The sequence below is a fragment of the Bombus affinis genome, chromosome 1 (genome assembly GCF_024516045.1).
Source record: "Bombus affinis isolate iyBomAffi1 chromosome 1, iyBomAffi1.2, whole genome shotgun sequence".
In the NCBI taxonomy this organism is placed as follows: domain Eukaryota; kingdom Metazoa; phylum Arthropoda; class Insecta; order Hymenoptera; family Apidae; genus Bombus; species Bombus affinis.
Genome location: NC_066344.1, coordinates 18,164,163 through 18,183,604, shown reverse-complemented (window position 1 = coordinate 18,183,604; position 19,442 = coordinate 18,164,163). Strand labels below are relative to the sequence as shown.

General features: G+C 28.8%; 2 protein-coding genes across 6 annotated transcripts in view; one reads left to right on the top strand and one right to left on the bottom strand.

Moving 5' to 3' along the window:
• Positions 1–206: 206 nt before the first annotated feature.
• Positions 207–7,547, top strand: LOC126917717 (xenotropic and polytropic retrovirus receptor 1 homolog). 3 transcript variants are annotated; one of them, XM_050724952.1, is made up of 10 exons: positions 207–342; positions 1,935–2,026; positions 2,609–2,762; positions 2,879–3,123; positions 3,364–3,625; positions 3,699–4,066; positions 4,144–4,486; positions 4,559–4,728; positions 4,800–4,933; positions 5,023–7,547. In XM_050724952.1, exons 2-10 carry the CDS (start codon positions 1,958–1,960, stop codon positions 5,282–5,284), a joined length of 2,007 nt encoding a protein of 668 aa, XP_050580909.1. In that variant the 5' UTR covers positions 207–342; positions 1,935–1,957; the 3' UTR covers positions 5,285–7,547. The 3 variants fall into 3 exon arrangements, with proteins under 3 accessions (XP_050580909.1, XP_050580901.1, XP_050580902.1); XM_050724944.1 differs by lacking the exon at positions 207–342 and adding an exon at positions 1,171–1,453; XM_050724945.1 differs by lacking the exon at positions 207–342 and adding an exon at positions 1,516–1,634.
• Positions 7,548–7,604: 57 nt separating this feature from the next.
• The window catches only part of LOC126917843 (uncharacterized), a 33,575-nt gene continuing 21,737 nt past the window's right edge, over positions 7,605–19,442 (bottom strand). The window contains exons 4-6 of one of the 3 annotated variants that reach the window (XM_050725192.1): positions 14,173–14,535; positions 11,150–11,293; positions 7,605–9,431 (exon numbers count right to left, since the gene is read on the bottom strand). In XM_050725192.1, coding sequence (XP_050581149.1) covers positions 9,174–9,431; positions 11,150–11,293; positions 14,173–14,535 — 765 coding nt within the window. In that variant the 3' untranslated portion in view covers positions 7,605–9,173. Of the gene's footprint in view, positions 9,432–11,149; positions 11,294–14,162; positions 14,536–19,442 lie in introns of all 3 variants that reach the window. The other 2 variants (XM_050725201.1, XM_050725210.1) reach the window with 2 other exon arrangements.

Genomic DNA, 19,442 nt, shown 5'->3' with positions numbered 1-19,442 from the left:
TATTATATGTATAGCTGATATAGTATGTATGTTTTTTTATAGCGCCACCTATAAAACGATTTATTAAAATAAATATGCAAATATTTACATTCATATATATATATACATATAAATATATATATATATATATATATATATCATATATACGAGTATAAGTTAGCAAATAAAAGTGCATAAATCATACGAAAATAATTCGTGAAAAAAGACAGATATAAAAGTTCCTGATAACATTACCAAAAATGACTTTAAATATCTGAAAACATTTTAGATTTTAAATAAATGATATATGTAGTGAAAATATTATCAATGTAAACTGCGTAATGTTAATTGTTAATGTAACTTGTAAGTACACTTATTTGTCATGTATTATTTTTTGTTATACTGGATATTAATTAGATTAAATATAAATAGATAAAATCTAATTTTTTTTCTCATTTGAAAAGAGTTACATTAAGAATCTTCTTCTATTATTGATTATATATACGCATAATTACTCGTTAAAAGATAATTATTATACAATCTACTAAAACTATATTTTTAATGTTTTATACATTTTTTTACGCATTATACTATTTATCTTATGATATTATAATATTTTATTTTTTATATATTTAATAGTTCTGTTCATATATATTTAAATATATATTTGTGCATGTTGCATACATATGTATACGTATCTTTTACAAAGTAGAAGATTGAATTCACATACATATTTAATAAAATTTTATTATTGTTATAACATTTAAAAATCTTTGACAAAATTGAAAAAAAATATTTTATCTATATTAAAAATTAAATTCAAAGTAAATGTTAATTGAGAGAATATTCTGAGCATAATAATATAATAAAAGATTGTCTCAAAGAACGCAATATCTGATAAAAAATACAAAAATCCACATAGCCAACTTCAAATACAAATATTTGTTATTATTCGTATGCTATAGTTCCACTTTTTTATATATAATCTACTATTTGATGGATATAATTCGGTTAAAAAAAATAAAAATAAAACGTTTGTACAAAAACAATATATATATGTATGAGAATATATTTTTTACATTCAATATACATATATACATATGTACGTAAACATATAAACAAAATCTTTTTTTGTAAAATAAGAATCGAAATACGAATGCTTAACATTATAAACTACGTATAACTATTATAGATTATATACATATCACATATAAGCATTTTATCTAACTGAAATAAATCTTCGAGCGATGAGATTATCAAAGGTATTTAGTCGGAAAATTCTCGTCAATCCTTACTAGCAGATGGATACTAGAAGTTATCTATCTTCGCGAAAAGCGTTCTAAATTAAGTAATAAAAAGACTTGTAGCCGTCTAATGAATATCGCCTGTACGTATGAAGAAACAATGGTGCTATGTGTCGTGTAAAGTTTGACAGCTAAACGTAAGAAGTAAGAATAAAGACATCCATATATATGTAAGTAATAATAATTTATCGCGAAGTAAACGAATTCAGAAAATATTGACTTAGTATTGCCGACAAAGGTTTTAAGTGCATTATATGTGTTGTATGTAACCTCTTTCGTCGTTTAATTCCTTAAAGATGAGCGTGAAACGAAACACTTGATTCAATTGTTCATCTTTTCATTTTCTACTTTGTAATTATATTACCATAATATTTCATTTTGCATACTTTATTATTTTGTTATTTTTTTGGTATACGCTGTTTATAATAATAAATTAATACATCGAGTAAATGTTGTTTATGAAGATATATAGATTATAAAAATAAAAAAATTTCTTTAATTATAATATATGATTTTCTCACTTTGTGCTTCATTTATATATCTCATTCTTTTATATATGCTTTATTATATACATAATTATTTTATGGAAATTTTTAATGTTATATATTTATATCACTTTGGCAATAATTTAAATAAATTTGTTTATTGCAGATTATTGCATTAATTGAAGCAAGATGAAGTTTGCAGAACATCTGTCTGCTCACATTACGCCTGAATGGCGTAAGCAATACATAAGCTATGAGGTAAAATAAAATAGTGTTAGAAATTAAAATATTTATATTTTAATTATCTTTGTTAAAAATTTATTTCTATGGCAATGGAGATATATAAAGTGTCTCAGAATAAGTAGGAAATATTTTAGAAATAGCTTCTACATATATAAACAATAAAAAGACTTCATGTAAATATATCTTACTTAACTTTGTTTCGAGTTATAGTGGATTTAATTTTTATTTTTTTATTTTATACACTACTTTATATACTACTTTTCATAAAAGATATTCGAAATGGTATCTTTGCATTCCAATGCAAGTTTGCAGATATCTTACCAATGACCGTCTTCCAATTTTTAAATATCCAGATGTAGTCTATATTTGCTGGAAACTAGAGAAACACAATATTTGTCTACGGAAAGAAATATAAATTGCAAAACAAAATCTATTATAATTTGAAAAGAAAGCCAAATAGGATATATCCTCATATGAACTTTTTATAGTTTAGGTATGCAAAAGCCACTCCTAAAATATTTCCTACTTATTCTGGGACATTCTATGCGATAAAAGAACAGTACACTACTAATTAAAATGACCTCTTTGGGTTAATAGGAAATGAAGGCAATGCTCTATACTGCTGTAGAAGAAGCACCGTCAGCTGAAAGTGTTGAACCAGAAGTGATATCTCGACACTTTGCTTCTTTTGATGAAGTATTTTTTACATTTTGTGACCGTGAATTGAAGAAAATTAATACTTTTTATTCTGGTAAGGATGTTCTATATGATTATGTATATATAAATTCAAATAAATGGAAATTTACAATCATATCTGTTAAGAATAAAACATTTGAATAAACATTGATCTTCTTTATATATGTATAGAAAAGTTAGCAGAAGCCACACGTAAATATGCAGCTCTTCAAAGCGAATTGAAGACAGCATTAGAATTACAACATGGTGGAGGGAAAAATAAGGGGAAAGTGAATGTTAGACCTCATTTACCAACAAGGAAGCTGAGAGAATTGAAACTTGCATTTTCAGAATTTTATTTGTCTCTTATACTTCTTCAGAACTATCAAAATCTTAATTACACTGGTTTTCGAAAGATTCTTAAAAAACACGACAAGGTACATAGAAAAAGAGATCTTGTTTCTTATTGTTGCATTAATTCATACTTATTTTTGTTGTATTTCTCTAGGTTTACAGGTTCATTTAAACAATAATGAAAAAATAAGGAAAGAACTAATACTTATTTTAAAGTCCCTTATCCTATTAAACACAAGTAAAAACTCAGCACACCTCATACATCATAGCAATTTGTGTCTTATATGTACATGGTGTAATATTATCTTTATTTCTATTTTCAGTTATTGTCTGTAGATAGCGGATCAAAATGGAGGATGGAATGTGTAGAAACCGCACATTTTTATACATCAAAAGATATAGACAATCTCATACAAGATACAGAAACTACAGTAACAAACGATCTAGAAGGTGGAGACAGACAACGCGCAATGAAACGTTTACGTGTACCACCTTTAGGTGAGCATCAAAGTCCATGGACCACTTTTAAAGTTGGATTATTTTCTGGTAGTTTCATTGTTCTCTTTGTGGCAGTTGTACTTTCAGGTAATAACAAGAAGTATGTAATAACTAAAGTAAAGATAATTAAATACTCTATTTTCTTTTATTTTATTTCTAGCAATATTTCACGATGGCGGTGAAAACTTAAAAATTGCATTTAGATTATATCGTGGACCTCTGCTTATTATACAATTTTTGTTTCTTATTGGCGTGAATGTTTATGGATGGCGATCGTCCGGTGTGAATCACGTGTTGATATTTGAATTGGACCCGCGAAACCATTTATCTGAACAACATCTTATGGAATTAGCGGCTGTTCTTGGAGTTATATGGACTCTCAGTTTATTAAGTTTTTTATACAGTGTCAGCTTAAGCATCCCTCCATATGTGAATCCATTAGTTTTAGTCTGTATCATGTTAGCATTCCTCTTAAATCCATTAAAAATGTTTCGTCACGAGGCACGGTTTTGGTTATTAAAGATCATTGTAAGTACTATTAACATAACATACATTACAAGAATTGCTTCCATTTATAAGAAATAAAATTTTATTTTTATTTTTAGGGAAGAGTTTTAATATCACCATTTGCGTACGTGAATTTCGCTGATTTCTGGCTAGCAGATCAATTAAATAGTATGGCCACGGCACTGTTAGACTTCCACTTTTTAACGTGTTTTTATATTACCAATGGAAATTGGTTAGAAGCAGGAGATACTACGCAATGTATGTCTGGATCCTTAATTGTTAGACCTATTGTTAATTGTCTACCTGCATGGTTTCGTTTTGCACAATGTATACGACGATATCGTGATTCTAAAGAGGCATTTCCACATTTGGCTAATGCTGGAAAATATTCAACTACATTCCTTGTTGTCATATCTAATACGATTTGTGCTTACAATGCTGGTAAGTTACAAACAATTTTCTAGTATAATTGATATTATTTTCAATCAAGGAGATAAAAAATATTAATTTTAGCGGAATATTCAAATCGTTGGGAAAATCCATGGTTGTGGCTTTGGATCTTTAGTTGCATTGTCAATTCTATTTATTCACTAACGTGGGATTTAAAAATGGATTGGGGTCTTTTAGATAGTAATGCTGGTGAAAATAAATTCTTACGCGAAGAAGTAGTATATTCAGCAGCGGTATGTAAATAAAAGTATGTTCTAATCTTTCTTTTTCGATCAATTATTTATTGTACTTGATATTTCTTTAGGGATTCTATTATTTTGCTATAATCGAGGATTTTATTCTGAGGTTTGCATGGATCGCGAGTTTCGTTCTTATTGAGTGTGGATATGTATCTAGTGATTTAATGACATCGATAGTAGCACCTCTTGAAGTCTTCAGGTACGTGTTTAGTTATTTTATTATTTATATGTACCTCAACGAATATTTAAATTAGAGTAATTAGTATATAAATATATATTCATTTTAAGGCGATTCGTTTGGAATTTCTTCCGATTAGAAAATGAACATTTAAACAATTGTGGTAAATTTCGTGCAGTTCGTGATATTTCGATCGCACCGATAGAAAGTTCTGATCAAACGCAAATTTTGCGTATGATGGATGAAGAAAATGGTGTACTTAATAGAGGTAAACGTAAAGTTGGTGGTAAACGACAAGCTACTAGTAAAGAAGACAAACGGGCATTGCTCAAAGAAGAAACAGTTGACATAGATATATCAAATACTAGTTGAAAATAGTTCAATTGTTTTATTATCAGAACCTATGCAAAGCAATATTATTTCAAATTTAATGTAATTTTTATAGGACAATAGTTTGCTAGAAAGAGTGCAGGTCATACTTTATTGTGAACAATTAATATTTCCTTTGTGTATCAAAATTGAAGATTGTGAGGCTGAACTGAACAAGTGCCTTGTATATATCCTGTTTATTAAATTATGAATTTAATAACTTAGTTCTATGATATTTATACTACAGTGTCTTCCATATAACTGTTTCAACACAACACATGATTTATCGCTAATAAACTGATTTGAAAGACTTAAATGCTTTTAATTACTTTAATAATGTATGAAAATCATTTTTGTTTAGACAAGTCTTGAATTAGCTGTATACTACTAATTAGTATGCAATTGGTAAATACAAAGAAAGATAGATAACTTTATTAGTGATATATCTGTTAATATATATTTATTAAGTGCTATAGTCTTCAATTTTGATTAATAAATGCACAGATTCATACTTGAGAAATGTATAAAGTGTATCATAATAGTTGTACATAGATGTTAGTGAGTTGTATGTAGAAACAGGGTTGATATTTTAATATGTGCATTTATTCAACGAGCAATAGTACAGTCTATCTATTATTATAGTATTATAATTTTAATTAAAGGGAAAGCGCTCATTACATTATAATGTTCATAATTTTTGCTGACAAATATAAATTCTAGATTAATTGTCAGTGGGAAGTGGTATTTGTAACTTATCTCATCAAACAATTGTATTCATTTGAACTAATTATACATAAAATTTACTAGACTACAGCGTCTCTTACATTATTTAAATAATACATTTAATAACTATTTGTCTTTTTTTGTGGTAAGATACCCATGTACCTTTATATTCTATGCGATACAATACATTTCTAAAAGATAATTATAAAATATGCATTAAGAAACACAAGAGCTTATATGTAGTGATTGCAGAGGGAGATTAGATTTTATATAGATAGATGTTTCAACAAAATATATGAAGATAATAAGTAAGCCCCCAATGTTGAATTAGGTACCAAGTACTTAAAATTGCAATAGCATTTTTATAGAAGTATTTTTACATTTATATTCTAAAATGTTCAAAGTATTTCAACATGTTGAAAACTATTCTTTTCATTTTTTGAATATCAACAATAGTAATAATAATAGTAACATTGACAAAAGTTACTATTATTCATAGTAATAGTGCATAGAAATCTATGCCTTATACTTCTCGTTGAAAATATAACTGGATACACAAACTGTAATCTATCGTCCTTTTCTATATATGTTTTACATAAAACGAAGATTACTTGAACAAATTTTTTATCTCTTATAAAAGAAATAAAATAAAGAATGCCGACAATATAATTTCATTCGCTTAATTTAAAAGAATCTAAAAGAATTGTTACATTATGTTATGTATTACGCACGATAAGGTATTGTTCTTAATGGTATTGTGTATGATGTATTCTTATGTATTTATGAATTAAGTATTCCAATAATTGTGATGGTTTTACACATGTATTTTTATATATTTTGTTATAGAAATAATAGTGATAACAATAAGTAGTAATATAACGTCTCCGGACCAACAGGATAAAAAAGAATGCCCCGAGAATATTCTGAACGGTTGATCGAGGGAAAATACATTATAGTTATTTGAAAGGTATATATGCATATTTGTACCCAACAAGGTAGGAGAATTTGTTGGGACTGTGCTGAAAATTACGGTATATTACCAGACACCACCTTATAGGAGAAAGTGTCTCCATCCAAATCAGGTACCTCAAATACCACAGAAGAATAATGGTGGCAGGGCCGTTATCTTCGTGCTCCAGATGCAGAAAAAGAATAAGCTGGACGAGGAGGAATTATATGCGTAAGATGAAGGAATTTTATTACCGACAACGGAACTGGAAGTCTACGAGATAATTAAAAAATAAATAAAAATAATAACAATAATCTTAGAAAAATCTTTTTTCATCCTGGTAGTTGGTAGTCCGGGGATGTTACAACGGTAATAACAGTGAACAGTGACATTTATTCCTATTAAAAGAGTGTGAGATATTTTTATATTTCGTGTACAACATATTTTCGCGTATATGTTAGTTATATGTGTACATCTTTTTTGAAAGATATGTGATTACATGCAATTGTAAGCAGTTTGTAGCGAATTAAATATGTAAATGATACTTGCTTATAGGCTATTTATAATTCATTAATAAAATGTTCAGTAATTAAAGACGAGTGTGCTGTATTTCGTGTCCTTTATTTGTTAATAGTAATTACGTTTGACAAGTTTTATTTTTTAAATTTATTTATTCATGACATGTTACACGTTATATATATACACGATGGATTTTGCATCGAATTAATTTCGAGCAGTGACGTTACGACTATACAATAGAACGGCGATATCAAATCGGCATCACGTGTAACTTTTTACAGGCTAAATTATAGAAAGCAATAATTACAAATGACTCGAATAATTTTATGCAAATAAAAATAGTAAAGTTTTGTGTTACGTTCTTTATATGTAATTAATAATATATCTATGTATATTTTTTAAAAATCATTTTAAAATCAGATATCCTAGGTGTTTAGTTTATTATATGGAATCGCACATTCCAAAGATTGTGTTAAACATTTTAATGTATTTCATTTTAGCTCTTTGCAATTCTATATTGAAATTGATTTCATATATTATTGTGTAATCATTATTTTAAATTAAACATGATAAAACATGTTTTAAAAGGTAAATACAATATCTGTACAGCTTGTTTCAGTTTTATATTTTTCTTAAGTTAACTTATGTTGCTTATTAGATTGCAAAAAAATAAATCATGATATATTCATTAATTAAACAAAGAAATGCTATTACTTGTAAGAACCTCTAGTGACTCGCGAGAAAAATAAAAAGTCAAGTGAAATATGATTATCATTCTTCTGCAGGATGTGTTCCAAACCTAGCACAAGTATAAAAATTGTAAAAATATTCTTACAAATTTATAAAGTAGAAGAATTAAGTATGTATATATGTATATATGTATACAATATATATAATATTTTAATATATACTAAAAAATTATGTAGACAACTTTGGCAGTATAAAACTTTAGTTTTTAAGTACAGATAATTTTCAACCATTAAAAAGAGATAGAATATTTTAACTTTTCTTATTCATTTCCCAATGTAAGGTTTTAATAGTCTTGCGCATCTAAAATGAAATTATACTTTTATCTTACATTATATAAAATGAAATATTATAATTATAGTTTACCTTTGGAATTATTTTATAACAAATACACAAAGCTATATGTTATTCCTTTAAAGCCTAAGTTATTTCTCCAAGTACATATTGCTGCATTTTGCAATGAATAATGTACATATAATAAACAACAGCTGGTATAAAATACCATAAAAAATAAATAAATTTACTAATTTTTTAAATCTTACTTATTATATATAATCATTTTTATACAATCAGAAACACAACAATATGTATCTATTCTCTGTTCTAAACAGATTTCATTAGAATAGTTTAGGCTACCAAAGGTCAATAGTTAATATCTACAACAACAATTAATTAAAATTTCAATGCGTACCTGTATATAATTGTAACGATGTACGCTCATATAACAAAAAAAGAAAAAAATAGAGCCTCGAGAGAAGTCTTTAAATGGCTTCTTTAATACAATTATAATCATACAATGAATTTTGCGTCTAACAAATTTTCAAAGCGTTGATAATTGAAATAATAAAAAACTTTCTTCTTTTAATACTAAATTATGCACATTTACATGCGTAAATGTAGAAGAATTTTGTACATTGAATTTTGATACAACTTGAAAATGTGGATATCATGTTTTCAAGAGGTTTTCGCGGTTCCGATTTCACTACCGTGACTACTGGAAGCTTTCGACTTTCTTTCTGGATCCATAGCGATTGAAATGAATTCTTCTGAAATTTTTTTGTCCAATCCTGTGTATGTTTGAGCTAGATCTACTTGGTCTTCTCCTATAGAAGACATCCTTTTTGGGGACTCCGTTTTTCTTTCAGTCTGTTTCTTCCTTTCCGTGGTGTCTTCGTGTTCCACAGTTATGTGACGTTTCTGCTTTGGTCGAATCTAAAATTAAATATCATTATTCATTATTCCTTCGATTATCGTTAAAGAATACAAATTAAATTAAAAAATTATATTATATCTAAATTAATTTTATATTAAAGAAATTTCTTCCTTAGATATACGTGTCTAATAAATATATTTCTTAAACTTACATACATTTCACATATATTTTTGTTTTTATGTTTTGATTATTTAAAACACTTAAAAATAGTAAATAGTTAATTTATTAATTGAATTGATTTGTAAATTACTATTCTATGTACTTATTCTTATTCCTTGCCATAATGAAAATACAGTAGTTATGCATTTTATTTTCATTAGCCTGCCTTAAAGAAATAATAAAAATAAAAGTCGTCCCGTTGTAGGATTATTTCGTCCAGTCAATCGGTGTAAGGAATGTTTTTTGAGAATAAAATATGACATAATGCATATGAAATTAGGGGAAGAGTTTATGCCATTACATTATTGGTTTTGAATTTCTTTCGAAGATATGAAGCTTTAAATTGCAAAATACTACTTCGGCCTATTTTCGTGAAAACAGATGGTACTTATGTGAATTTTTGCTTTGGAAATTATTTAGAGGTTCGTGTTCATTTTCTTTTATTTTAATTTAGAAAGTTTGAGGTATTTTAATAACATTTTTCAAAACTGGAAAATTAATCTTGCGATGGTGGAGATTATTAACAAATCCTTGTTGTAACAAAATTATAATAGCTTGAATAGAAAAGAATGTTGTAACCGAAAATTTTGAACATCTCGGAAAAGTAAATAATTAAAATATCTGCAAAATTCTGTAAGTCTGCCGGAATCAATAATAGTAAATTATACAGAATAAAATTTGATGAAAATTTGATGTATAGTTCTAGATAGTTGGATCAGAAAGCATTGCAGTTTCGAAGAAAATACAAGAGAAATTTTAAGGTGACATATCTCTTAAATGAATTTCACTTCTATTAAATCTGATGGTTTAATTATATGACATTACAGAGCTATATATAGATATATGTGTATATTATAGTCATATTATAAATTTATCAAGAGTTTGAATTTTGATAAAACATTTTGGCACGATATTCTATATACAATCTTCTATTATCGATTATTTTCTCAATGAATTCAAATAAATACAATGGCCACGAAAAGTATCGACATATACTCTCGTTTTTAAATGAAACGTTTCTTTTTATCAGGTTCTATGTTTCATTTTTACAGTCTGAAATTTTTGGAGTCGTATGAAAAAACTACTAACTAAGCGATACGAAATTTAATATTCTGGAATCTAATTAATTGATATGTAAATGCTATAAGAAATACAATGGTGTAGTAATACTTTTTATAGCTACAATAAGTAAGGGGTTAACCATTTTCCATGAAATTTCAACAATCTTAAGAACACTTACGTATTATACGTAATACAAAGATATATCTAATTTCCATATCAAATCAAGTACAAAAGTAAACCTTAAGAAATACAATTCGCTACGTGTCGCTTTCACAAATACTGAAATCTGCCAAGAAATATTTCGAAAGAGCAATTAGGAGCGACAAGAACGGTTCAGGAATTTTTTCCGTGGTTACGCATATAATTATATATGCAAAGGGAAACGACAGAAATCGATGTCAAAGATACGAAGGCTACTTTGACACGGCGATACTTTCTAGCGTGAAAGATCGCGAATGAAATACGAAGGGAGTATTACGCTGAGTCGAATACCTACGATTTGCGATGGTGGACGAGCTGCGTATGGCATGTGCGGTAGCATAGGAACGGCACCATAAGCTGGGGCAGCTATGGGCAATGGTCCAGCAGGCACGAATCCTCCAGGAAATTTTGCAGGAGCGCCAGGCATTGCATAAGGCGACTGTCACAGAGTAGAATTTGTTAACTTATTATTTTCTTGTCTTTTTCTTTCTTTTTAGTTTTAGCAAGTTTCAATCCACAAGCAACTTCTATCATTAAGATTTCTCGATAGAAGATATCTATTTTCTGCTTTCCCAGCTAATTTATTTTAATGAGTACGTTATATGTAATAACATTAAATGTAATATTTGTGCGATGAGATGTAATACTTGCAATATTCACAGCTTGTCTAAATCTTTGGAGTAATACACTGTGAAGATGATGGTTGGGATGTGTATAACACGAGGGATTAGATTTTGTTATAAAACTTGTATCTTTCATAACTGGTATATACTTTGTACTTTGTATGTGTTTAAGTAGAATCACGATTCATCGAAGACCAAGATTTTCTTCTTTACCCAAAAATGCATATTAAATGTGTAGTATATCAAAGAATTATTTGTACTATTTTTTATAATTATTTATACTATATATTAATTAAAATATATTAAATATGCTATTGAATATTTTTGCACATTGCAAAATCTCTAAAAATAGGTTGAGATGAATAGGAAAAAAGGGAAGAACTTTTGTTCATTTTTTTTTTATAAAAATAATTCATCTTACCTTTCAGTCATAAAGTTGAATGTTTATCAATATGTTAGAAAAGTATTCACTACGTTGAAACGTACATTAGGATACATGCCATATTAATGAAAAGAGAATTGCTGTAAATTGAAAAACGCAATTATCAATTTTGTAAATGGAGTGATTCTAGTATCACCACTCAATACACCTAAACTATAAAACCACTTAAAAAATAACAACGTAAGAAAAGAAGCGATTCAAAGATAATTACCTAAACTGATCCATTTATATCAAACTTAATACTTTATATAACGTAACATTTAGTTTGATACAGATCGCATCATATTATTCACTACATGACCTATTCCGCAAAGCACTTTCAAATTAAAAACGAACATTAATCAATGTCGCATATATATCTGCAATAAATTACCCGCCACTAACATTCCATTAAACATCAACCTCTCTCTGCCCAACCCACTTAACTGTTAGACAAAACAACACCTACATCTCATCAAATAGAATTCAACAACTAGATTACCTACAAAATAGATAAAATAAATTCACTGTATCCATTCTAAATCATCCGTCACTAATATAAAATTCCATTAGGTATCAACCTCTCTCTGCCTAATCTACTTCAGTATATTAAATAGGACGATATCCGTATCTTATTAAATAAGTTTAACCACTATCGAGATAATAAAATACATTCACTGCATCCATTCTAAATCATTCACCATTAAAATTGCATGACATATCAGGCTCTCTTTGATTAACTCATTTACAATTAAAAGAAGATGACATGTACAGCGATTCACGAACATGAGTTTCGGATCTTATTAAATTTACTTTATAATATAGCCAACTGGCCGCACAGTATTTGGATTTATATTTACTATCTTTTAAACTCTTTTTAAACAGTTTCTAGGGGTTGAATTTCGAAAAATGCCCAAACACGTATTAATTTATTTCTAGCGGAAAGTTTGCATGCCGAATTTCACGTCTCTAACTTTAGTGGACATAGAAATACGGTTATCCTGTAAAAAAATTTGACCCATTTTCCCCCTTTAGGATCTGTAGTTTCCATAAATCTTTCTTTATCTCGTGCCTACGTCATAAAAGAAGTATATTGTGCAATTTTTACGTTTCTAGGTACGGCAGTTTGGACTGTGCGATTGACGAGTAGGTCAATCGCTTCTGTATTATATAAAGAGTCATGGAATTTATTATTCTTTATCTTTACGTTAAAATAGGATTATACCATTAAGCTTTATGGAATCTATATTTAACACAGTAGATTTCCTTATTGCAGCTTCACTAAATATTGTGACATTCACCACATAAACATTAATAAATAAATACAGTACAGTCGTCCCTCGTAACGCGGCTACATTCTGCTCTATACATATGTGTCATATGTGAATTCGCAGTATAAAACGTTAGAATTAAGTAAGTTTTTTGATGTAACAAAAGATAATATGCATTCTAGTTTTGAACAATAAAAATTTCATCATTATATAATATAATATAACATATATACACACATATAATACATATAATATATAATGAAGAAATTTATGTATATATATATATATATATATATATATATATATAGAAAACATATTATCGAATTGCTTAAAATTAGGTTCTAATTAACACCAATATTACTTTCTGGATACTGACACAGCATCTTTTTTGGTTGAATTTTATTCAGCTTCAGAACTGGGTATATTCATTATTCGCAGACATTTTCTTCCAATTATTTTCTTAAGAAACATTTTACTTTCATCGTTATTCTCCAAATCGCGTTATACGAGGGCAGTAACAATGTTTTGATCACGTTCTAGTGATCATTAGTACCGCGTTACATGGGGTTCTACTGTATGTTGCATATCATCTACCGCTATCGTTCAACCAGACATTAACTTCCTTTCCGATCTCTCATTTAATCACCAAACAAATCACCTGATCTCGCGTCTCGACAAACAAAAGTAAACTTCACCAACGACAGAATAAACATAGCACGCATTCCTGGTGGAAACCAATCGTAACTATTCACCGCAAGAATCTCGCAGGCATTCAGACCGCAAACACGTATTACGCCTGGAGCATCCTCGAGAACTCAAAGGGAAATCCGAAAAGCGAGGCGGGAGAGAAGCTGACTTGCTTTATCCTGCTGACACAGAAACACCTGCACCTCGAGCTCGTGCATCTCCGAAATGTAGGCACGGAGATCGCCCCGAGCTCGGAGTTTCTCTCAACGCTTGTCGTCTGAACTTTCTAGCTCGCGTGTCACTGACCTATCCCTACCTCCAGTTCGCCGGAGGTCGAGCCGTAGTAGCCGAGTACGAAGGGTCGTGGGAGAGGATCCGGCCTCACCTGGATCATCGGATGCATCGGTAGCATCGGCTGCACCACGTAAATTGGCTGACTTTTCGGCACGTGGTTCTGAGCGGTGACCCACTGATGGACCATGTTACGGGTCTTCAATCGACCATCGTTTGTTACTTCGTCGACGTTGCTCGCTCGAAGACATCCGCAGAGCTTCGGGGTCAAGGTCAGACAGCTGTAGCCCGAAACCAACAGCTCGGCCACGCTGGTCACTAGCAAACCGATGCTTGCCAATAGGCCGGCCCAGCTATTCTCCACATCGGCTGCTTCACTGTTTTCATCCTGTAAAAAGACGATAGTTATTTGTATTTTTTTTCTTCTTTTTATCGTTTTCTTTTACTATCTTAGCTGTGTGATCCGATTCTATCGTGTTAACTCTTCCTGGTACGCTATGGTACAATTGTTGGGCTGTCTGAGAAAAGTGAGCCACAGTTTTTTCTGGATATGAGTTTAAGCATTAATTTATTTCGATAAGTTGTGTTAATTATACGAAAGAGGAGGAATTAATTTTTTTTCAAATTAAACCTAGACAACATAGGAAACTAATTAGTAACACTAGATAATATAACAAGAAATTAGTTGTTGCATTGAATATTGTGTGCTCACATCTATTTTAAATCATACATTACTCAGTTTGTTGAATATTGAGGTTGGTCTAGTTTTGCTGGCAACGTCTCCTATGTAGATATCGATTGCATTTCTTTAGTCAAATAATTGAATTCTCATGAAATTGTTATTCGTTTTGTAAACATAAAAGAAACAAAGCTTTTTGAGATTCGTTATAATTATTAATTCATACGTAGCTAATATTAAAAAACTTGCAAATTTATTCAATTCATCACTCTGTCTTATGAGTTTCTCTTCCAGGTAGATTTTTTTACTGTTTTCAAGTGCTTTTTTCGCTATTATGTTTACAAGTATATCGATTTTTTTAATTAAAATGTAACATTTTATTCTATTTATTTTATTTTTATTCTTGAATAGATTGAAAAAGGAAAAAAAGAAGATTCACTGGACAATAAAAATTATAATAACATACTAGAAGTATATTAGAAATGATGGTCTTTGCAATTTGTAATGGTATATGGTACTTTTATTTTATTAATGATTGATGTTACTTTAATTACAAGGTCATTAGCGATAATTACGTTTGATTATTTACATTAAACTGGATTATTAATTGCCTTAGACTTTCTATAAATTTTTCGACTTTAAATATGCTAATTATCTTTAACAAGGAATTTTAGTGCATATTTATTGTAAAATATATATTTAAAATTTATAGATATATAATCTTTATTATCACTGCAATATAGAATATAGAATAATTTTTATTATATGGTATAATAAAATTATATATTTATTACTCAATACGTCTATTATATATTTTTCAACAAATAAATAATAAATAGTTTTATTACGATTACATTTGCTTATGGAATATGTAATTTAACTAATATATTAGTATTTGAAAACACGTAGAAATGTCTATCTTGAAATTTTTGACACTCGATATTCAGCTGAGCTATTAGTTTCTTCTTCTATTGTTCCTGCAATCTCATTGCATCGAATGTCACAGAAAAATATGATGTAACTTAATGTATTAACTTGAATATTGTTATATCATGATATAAACAGTAAGTTTCAATTTTTTTCGTCTGATAAAAGTGTAAGGTTTAACTGATTTTTAAAAATCTTTTGGTAAAAAAAGGTGGGTTACAAAAAGGTATAAAGACGTATGAAATATTTGGAATAATTAACGAGGTACGTTACTGTAGAAGAATGGCAAGCTGGTACTTCCTCGACTGAAAAGTAAAGATAAATATGCAGGTACAAGGTACCTACTTCGGAAGACTTTCTCTTGTCAAGCGGTTGAACGAAACTATAGCAATTTATATTCGTCAAAGTCTATTTACTTTGACCCAACAACGTTACATTTGAGACTCGTTTAACATTAACAGCGACAAATTAATTAAACACAAAAAATTAGATACGTATAAATAATATCCCTTTTTTGCATCTCCGAGACACTTTACAATTTGTCCAGTAAGAATATTTGACAAATTTTTTTACGATATTATGCAAATAACATGGAATTCGATTATTGGGTGTTAAATTTACTTAAATTTATTAGTATAGATTCTCCAAAATTTCTCCTTGGTCACTCAAACATGTTTCGACAAATTCCGATCTCGAAACTTATTCCAAATCGAATACAAATGCTGAATTATTCAAGGCAGTAACCCTTGCTAAATAAATATCCAGAATCCATACAAGTATATTGATAGCTCACTTTCTAAAACAGGATCGGAATGTGCTATCGTCTATGGAGATGATATATTCAAATTTATATTACCTAACAAGCATTAAATCAGCAGAATTAGTAGCAATTCAACTTCTTATAATTAACCAAGAAAAAATTACAACATTCTCACCGATAACAGGGATGCTATCACATTTATCAAGTATAGCAGATCTGATGACATCGTATTTGATATATTGGAAACAAATCACTCCGTAATTAATGAAGGTGAAACAGAGTTATTTTTGCATAGATGAATATTCAAGCAAAGGACGTGCCTACCTTATCTTTAACAAAAATATTTGAAAAATCTTCAATTCAACTGGAACTGTTTAATTTGAATCATCGAATGAATGAAATAGACAAACTCTGCAACCTCGTATGCAGTCGAAATCAACGAAGAATTTTTTAACAAGAAACCTCGATCATCGACATGAAGTTGTATTAAACAGACTTAGAATTGGCCAGACTAAACTTGTACATGCATATCTAATCTCAAAATCTAATTCGTCAAAATCAAACACTAACCAACGTATGATATCTGTAATTGTCAAATTACCAACAAACACATGTTCCATAAATTGTCTTAAATACAATTACTCTCGTAACAAATACCAGATCAAAGGAGCTTTAGGTGGAAATCTCTATGGTAAAAGTCAAGTTTCAAACGTTTTCTTCTTCCTGAAAGGCACGTCATTGTTAGCGATATTTAACTATAATATCCTAATAATAATAAATTCCTTTCTGTTAATATTGTCGTCGCTAATAACCACGTTAAAATGTCTAAACTAAAGAAAGTTTTCTATTTATTTTATTATTCTTTTTAGATTTCTTTTTACATTATTATTTTAAGAATCAATGATTTTCTATTCAAAGAATTTTTTAAATTTAAGACAATGTGGATCTTCGAGTATTTTCTATTCCCAAAAGTGTTTATTTTATAAAAGAGTTAAAACCTTCTTATTTAATATTTACACTTTGAATAACATTTACAGAATTTACATTGCCCCTAAATTTATTAGTTTTACTGAAAATTCATATTAGTACTGTTATACTAGTATTAGTAAGTTAAATACATACCCAACAAACATATAACAATTTATATGCAAGCTACAACATTTTTAACATTATTTTACAAAATTATTATCACAAAACTCTTATCGTTTAATATTAATACTATTCTTTTATTACCATATTTCGATCATTTTACTAGAAAGGATAAGTGTATTTATCTTTCAAATTACCATTTTTGAAATCAACACAAACTTTCTTAACTTTCGTAACATAACATACTTTCGATCCATGATTAATTCTGTAATTCACCTTTTCACATTTCGATGTAAAGATTTGTATAGATTCGAATTAAATTACCAAGATTGATAAATCTTTCAATCCATTGTTATTTTTATAATCCTGCTTTCGTGAAGAATTTTCTGGATTCAAATCCTCTTATAAGGATTTATGCATCCTTAAAACGGTGTACTTCGAATTCATCATTATTTCGACAATCCTCTCTTCCAGTGCCGTTTAAACTCAAGTTAAATCCAAAGATTTATAAATCCTTCGATCAATCATTACTTTTGCAATTTTCTCCTTTCTAAAAAGTTTCTCAAGCTCAAGGAATCTATGAATCTTTGTGATTGTACATCTTCAATCCATCATTAATTCTGTAATCCACTCTATTAATTATCCACTCTAAGAATTTATGAATTCTTAAAATAGTACGTCTTTGATCTCTACGAATACACACATACATGTTATCAAAGTTTAACTTTTTACGAACAAGTTTTTACAATAGAAATGTCTACCTTTCCACTGAGCTCCACAAATAATAACCGACAATTTATAGAAGAATAGTAATTGAATAGGTCAATAATTGCTGATATGTATGAATTAACAAATTTAGTAACAGTGATCGTTTTCAAAATATTAAATTCAAGGTATAAATGTCGAATAGGAGAATAATATAAAACTATACAGTTCATATAAAACATGAAAAGATTCTGTAATTTTTTTTTAAGAAATATTTTAGTATGAAACAGTTGACGAAGGGAATAACTTGACAGATTCAAAGATATAGATCTCTCAAAAATAGATGACAAAAAACACAGTAATTTGTAAGGAACGAGTAATATTAGTATATTTATCAGATTAACTTAATGAATAATAGTGCACATAAAATAACGTTATTAATATTTTTTAACTATCCAAAAAGCAAAGACGCACATTTAATTCCAAAATAAAATGAAAGTATAATTTTCATGTAGAATTGTTTGACAGTGTATTTTTAAATTACTCTTCCATGAATGATAGATAATGTGGATTATCATGGTTTTCATCTCAGGCTTTCATATATCTTTTCAGCCAATTTAGTTCCAGGAATTTCCTCGATATTTTTCTCATTACCATTTCTTTCCATCGTTCAATCTTCTAAAATTTTATGAATTTGAAATATTTTGTATCATTAAGTATAATAAACAATTCTTTCTCGCAATAAAATATCACGCTTTTTACTTGTAGTTTTCACATATAAACTGCATCAAATTCTTGAAAGAAACAGGAAAAGATATACCGATGTACACATTGGAAAATAAAAACCTATCAAATACGAAACTATTTAAAGTACGAAACTTCTTTAGATTCCTATTACATTATAACGGTTAGCTAATCTTTAAAACAGTACAGTTCTGATTCATCGATTCCCTCGCGGAATTCTTTAAAATCCAGGTTACTGCATCTCGAAAAATGTATTTCGTAATAGATCATTGACCGGAAGAGGCGCGTTCTATCGGGGTCTAAAGGCGAAGCAATTTTGTGAAATTTTACGATGGTGTATGCCCTGACCGCGTTTTAGCCTTGGCATTGGAAACTTTCTCCGGCGATCAAA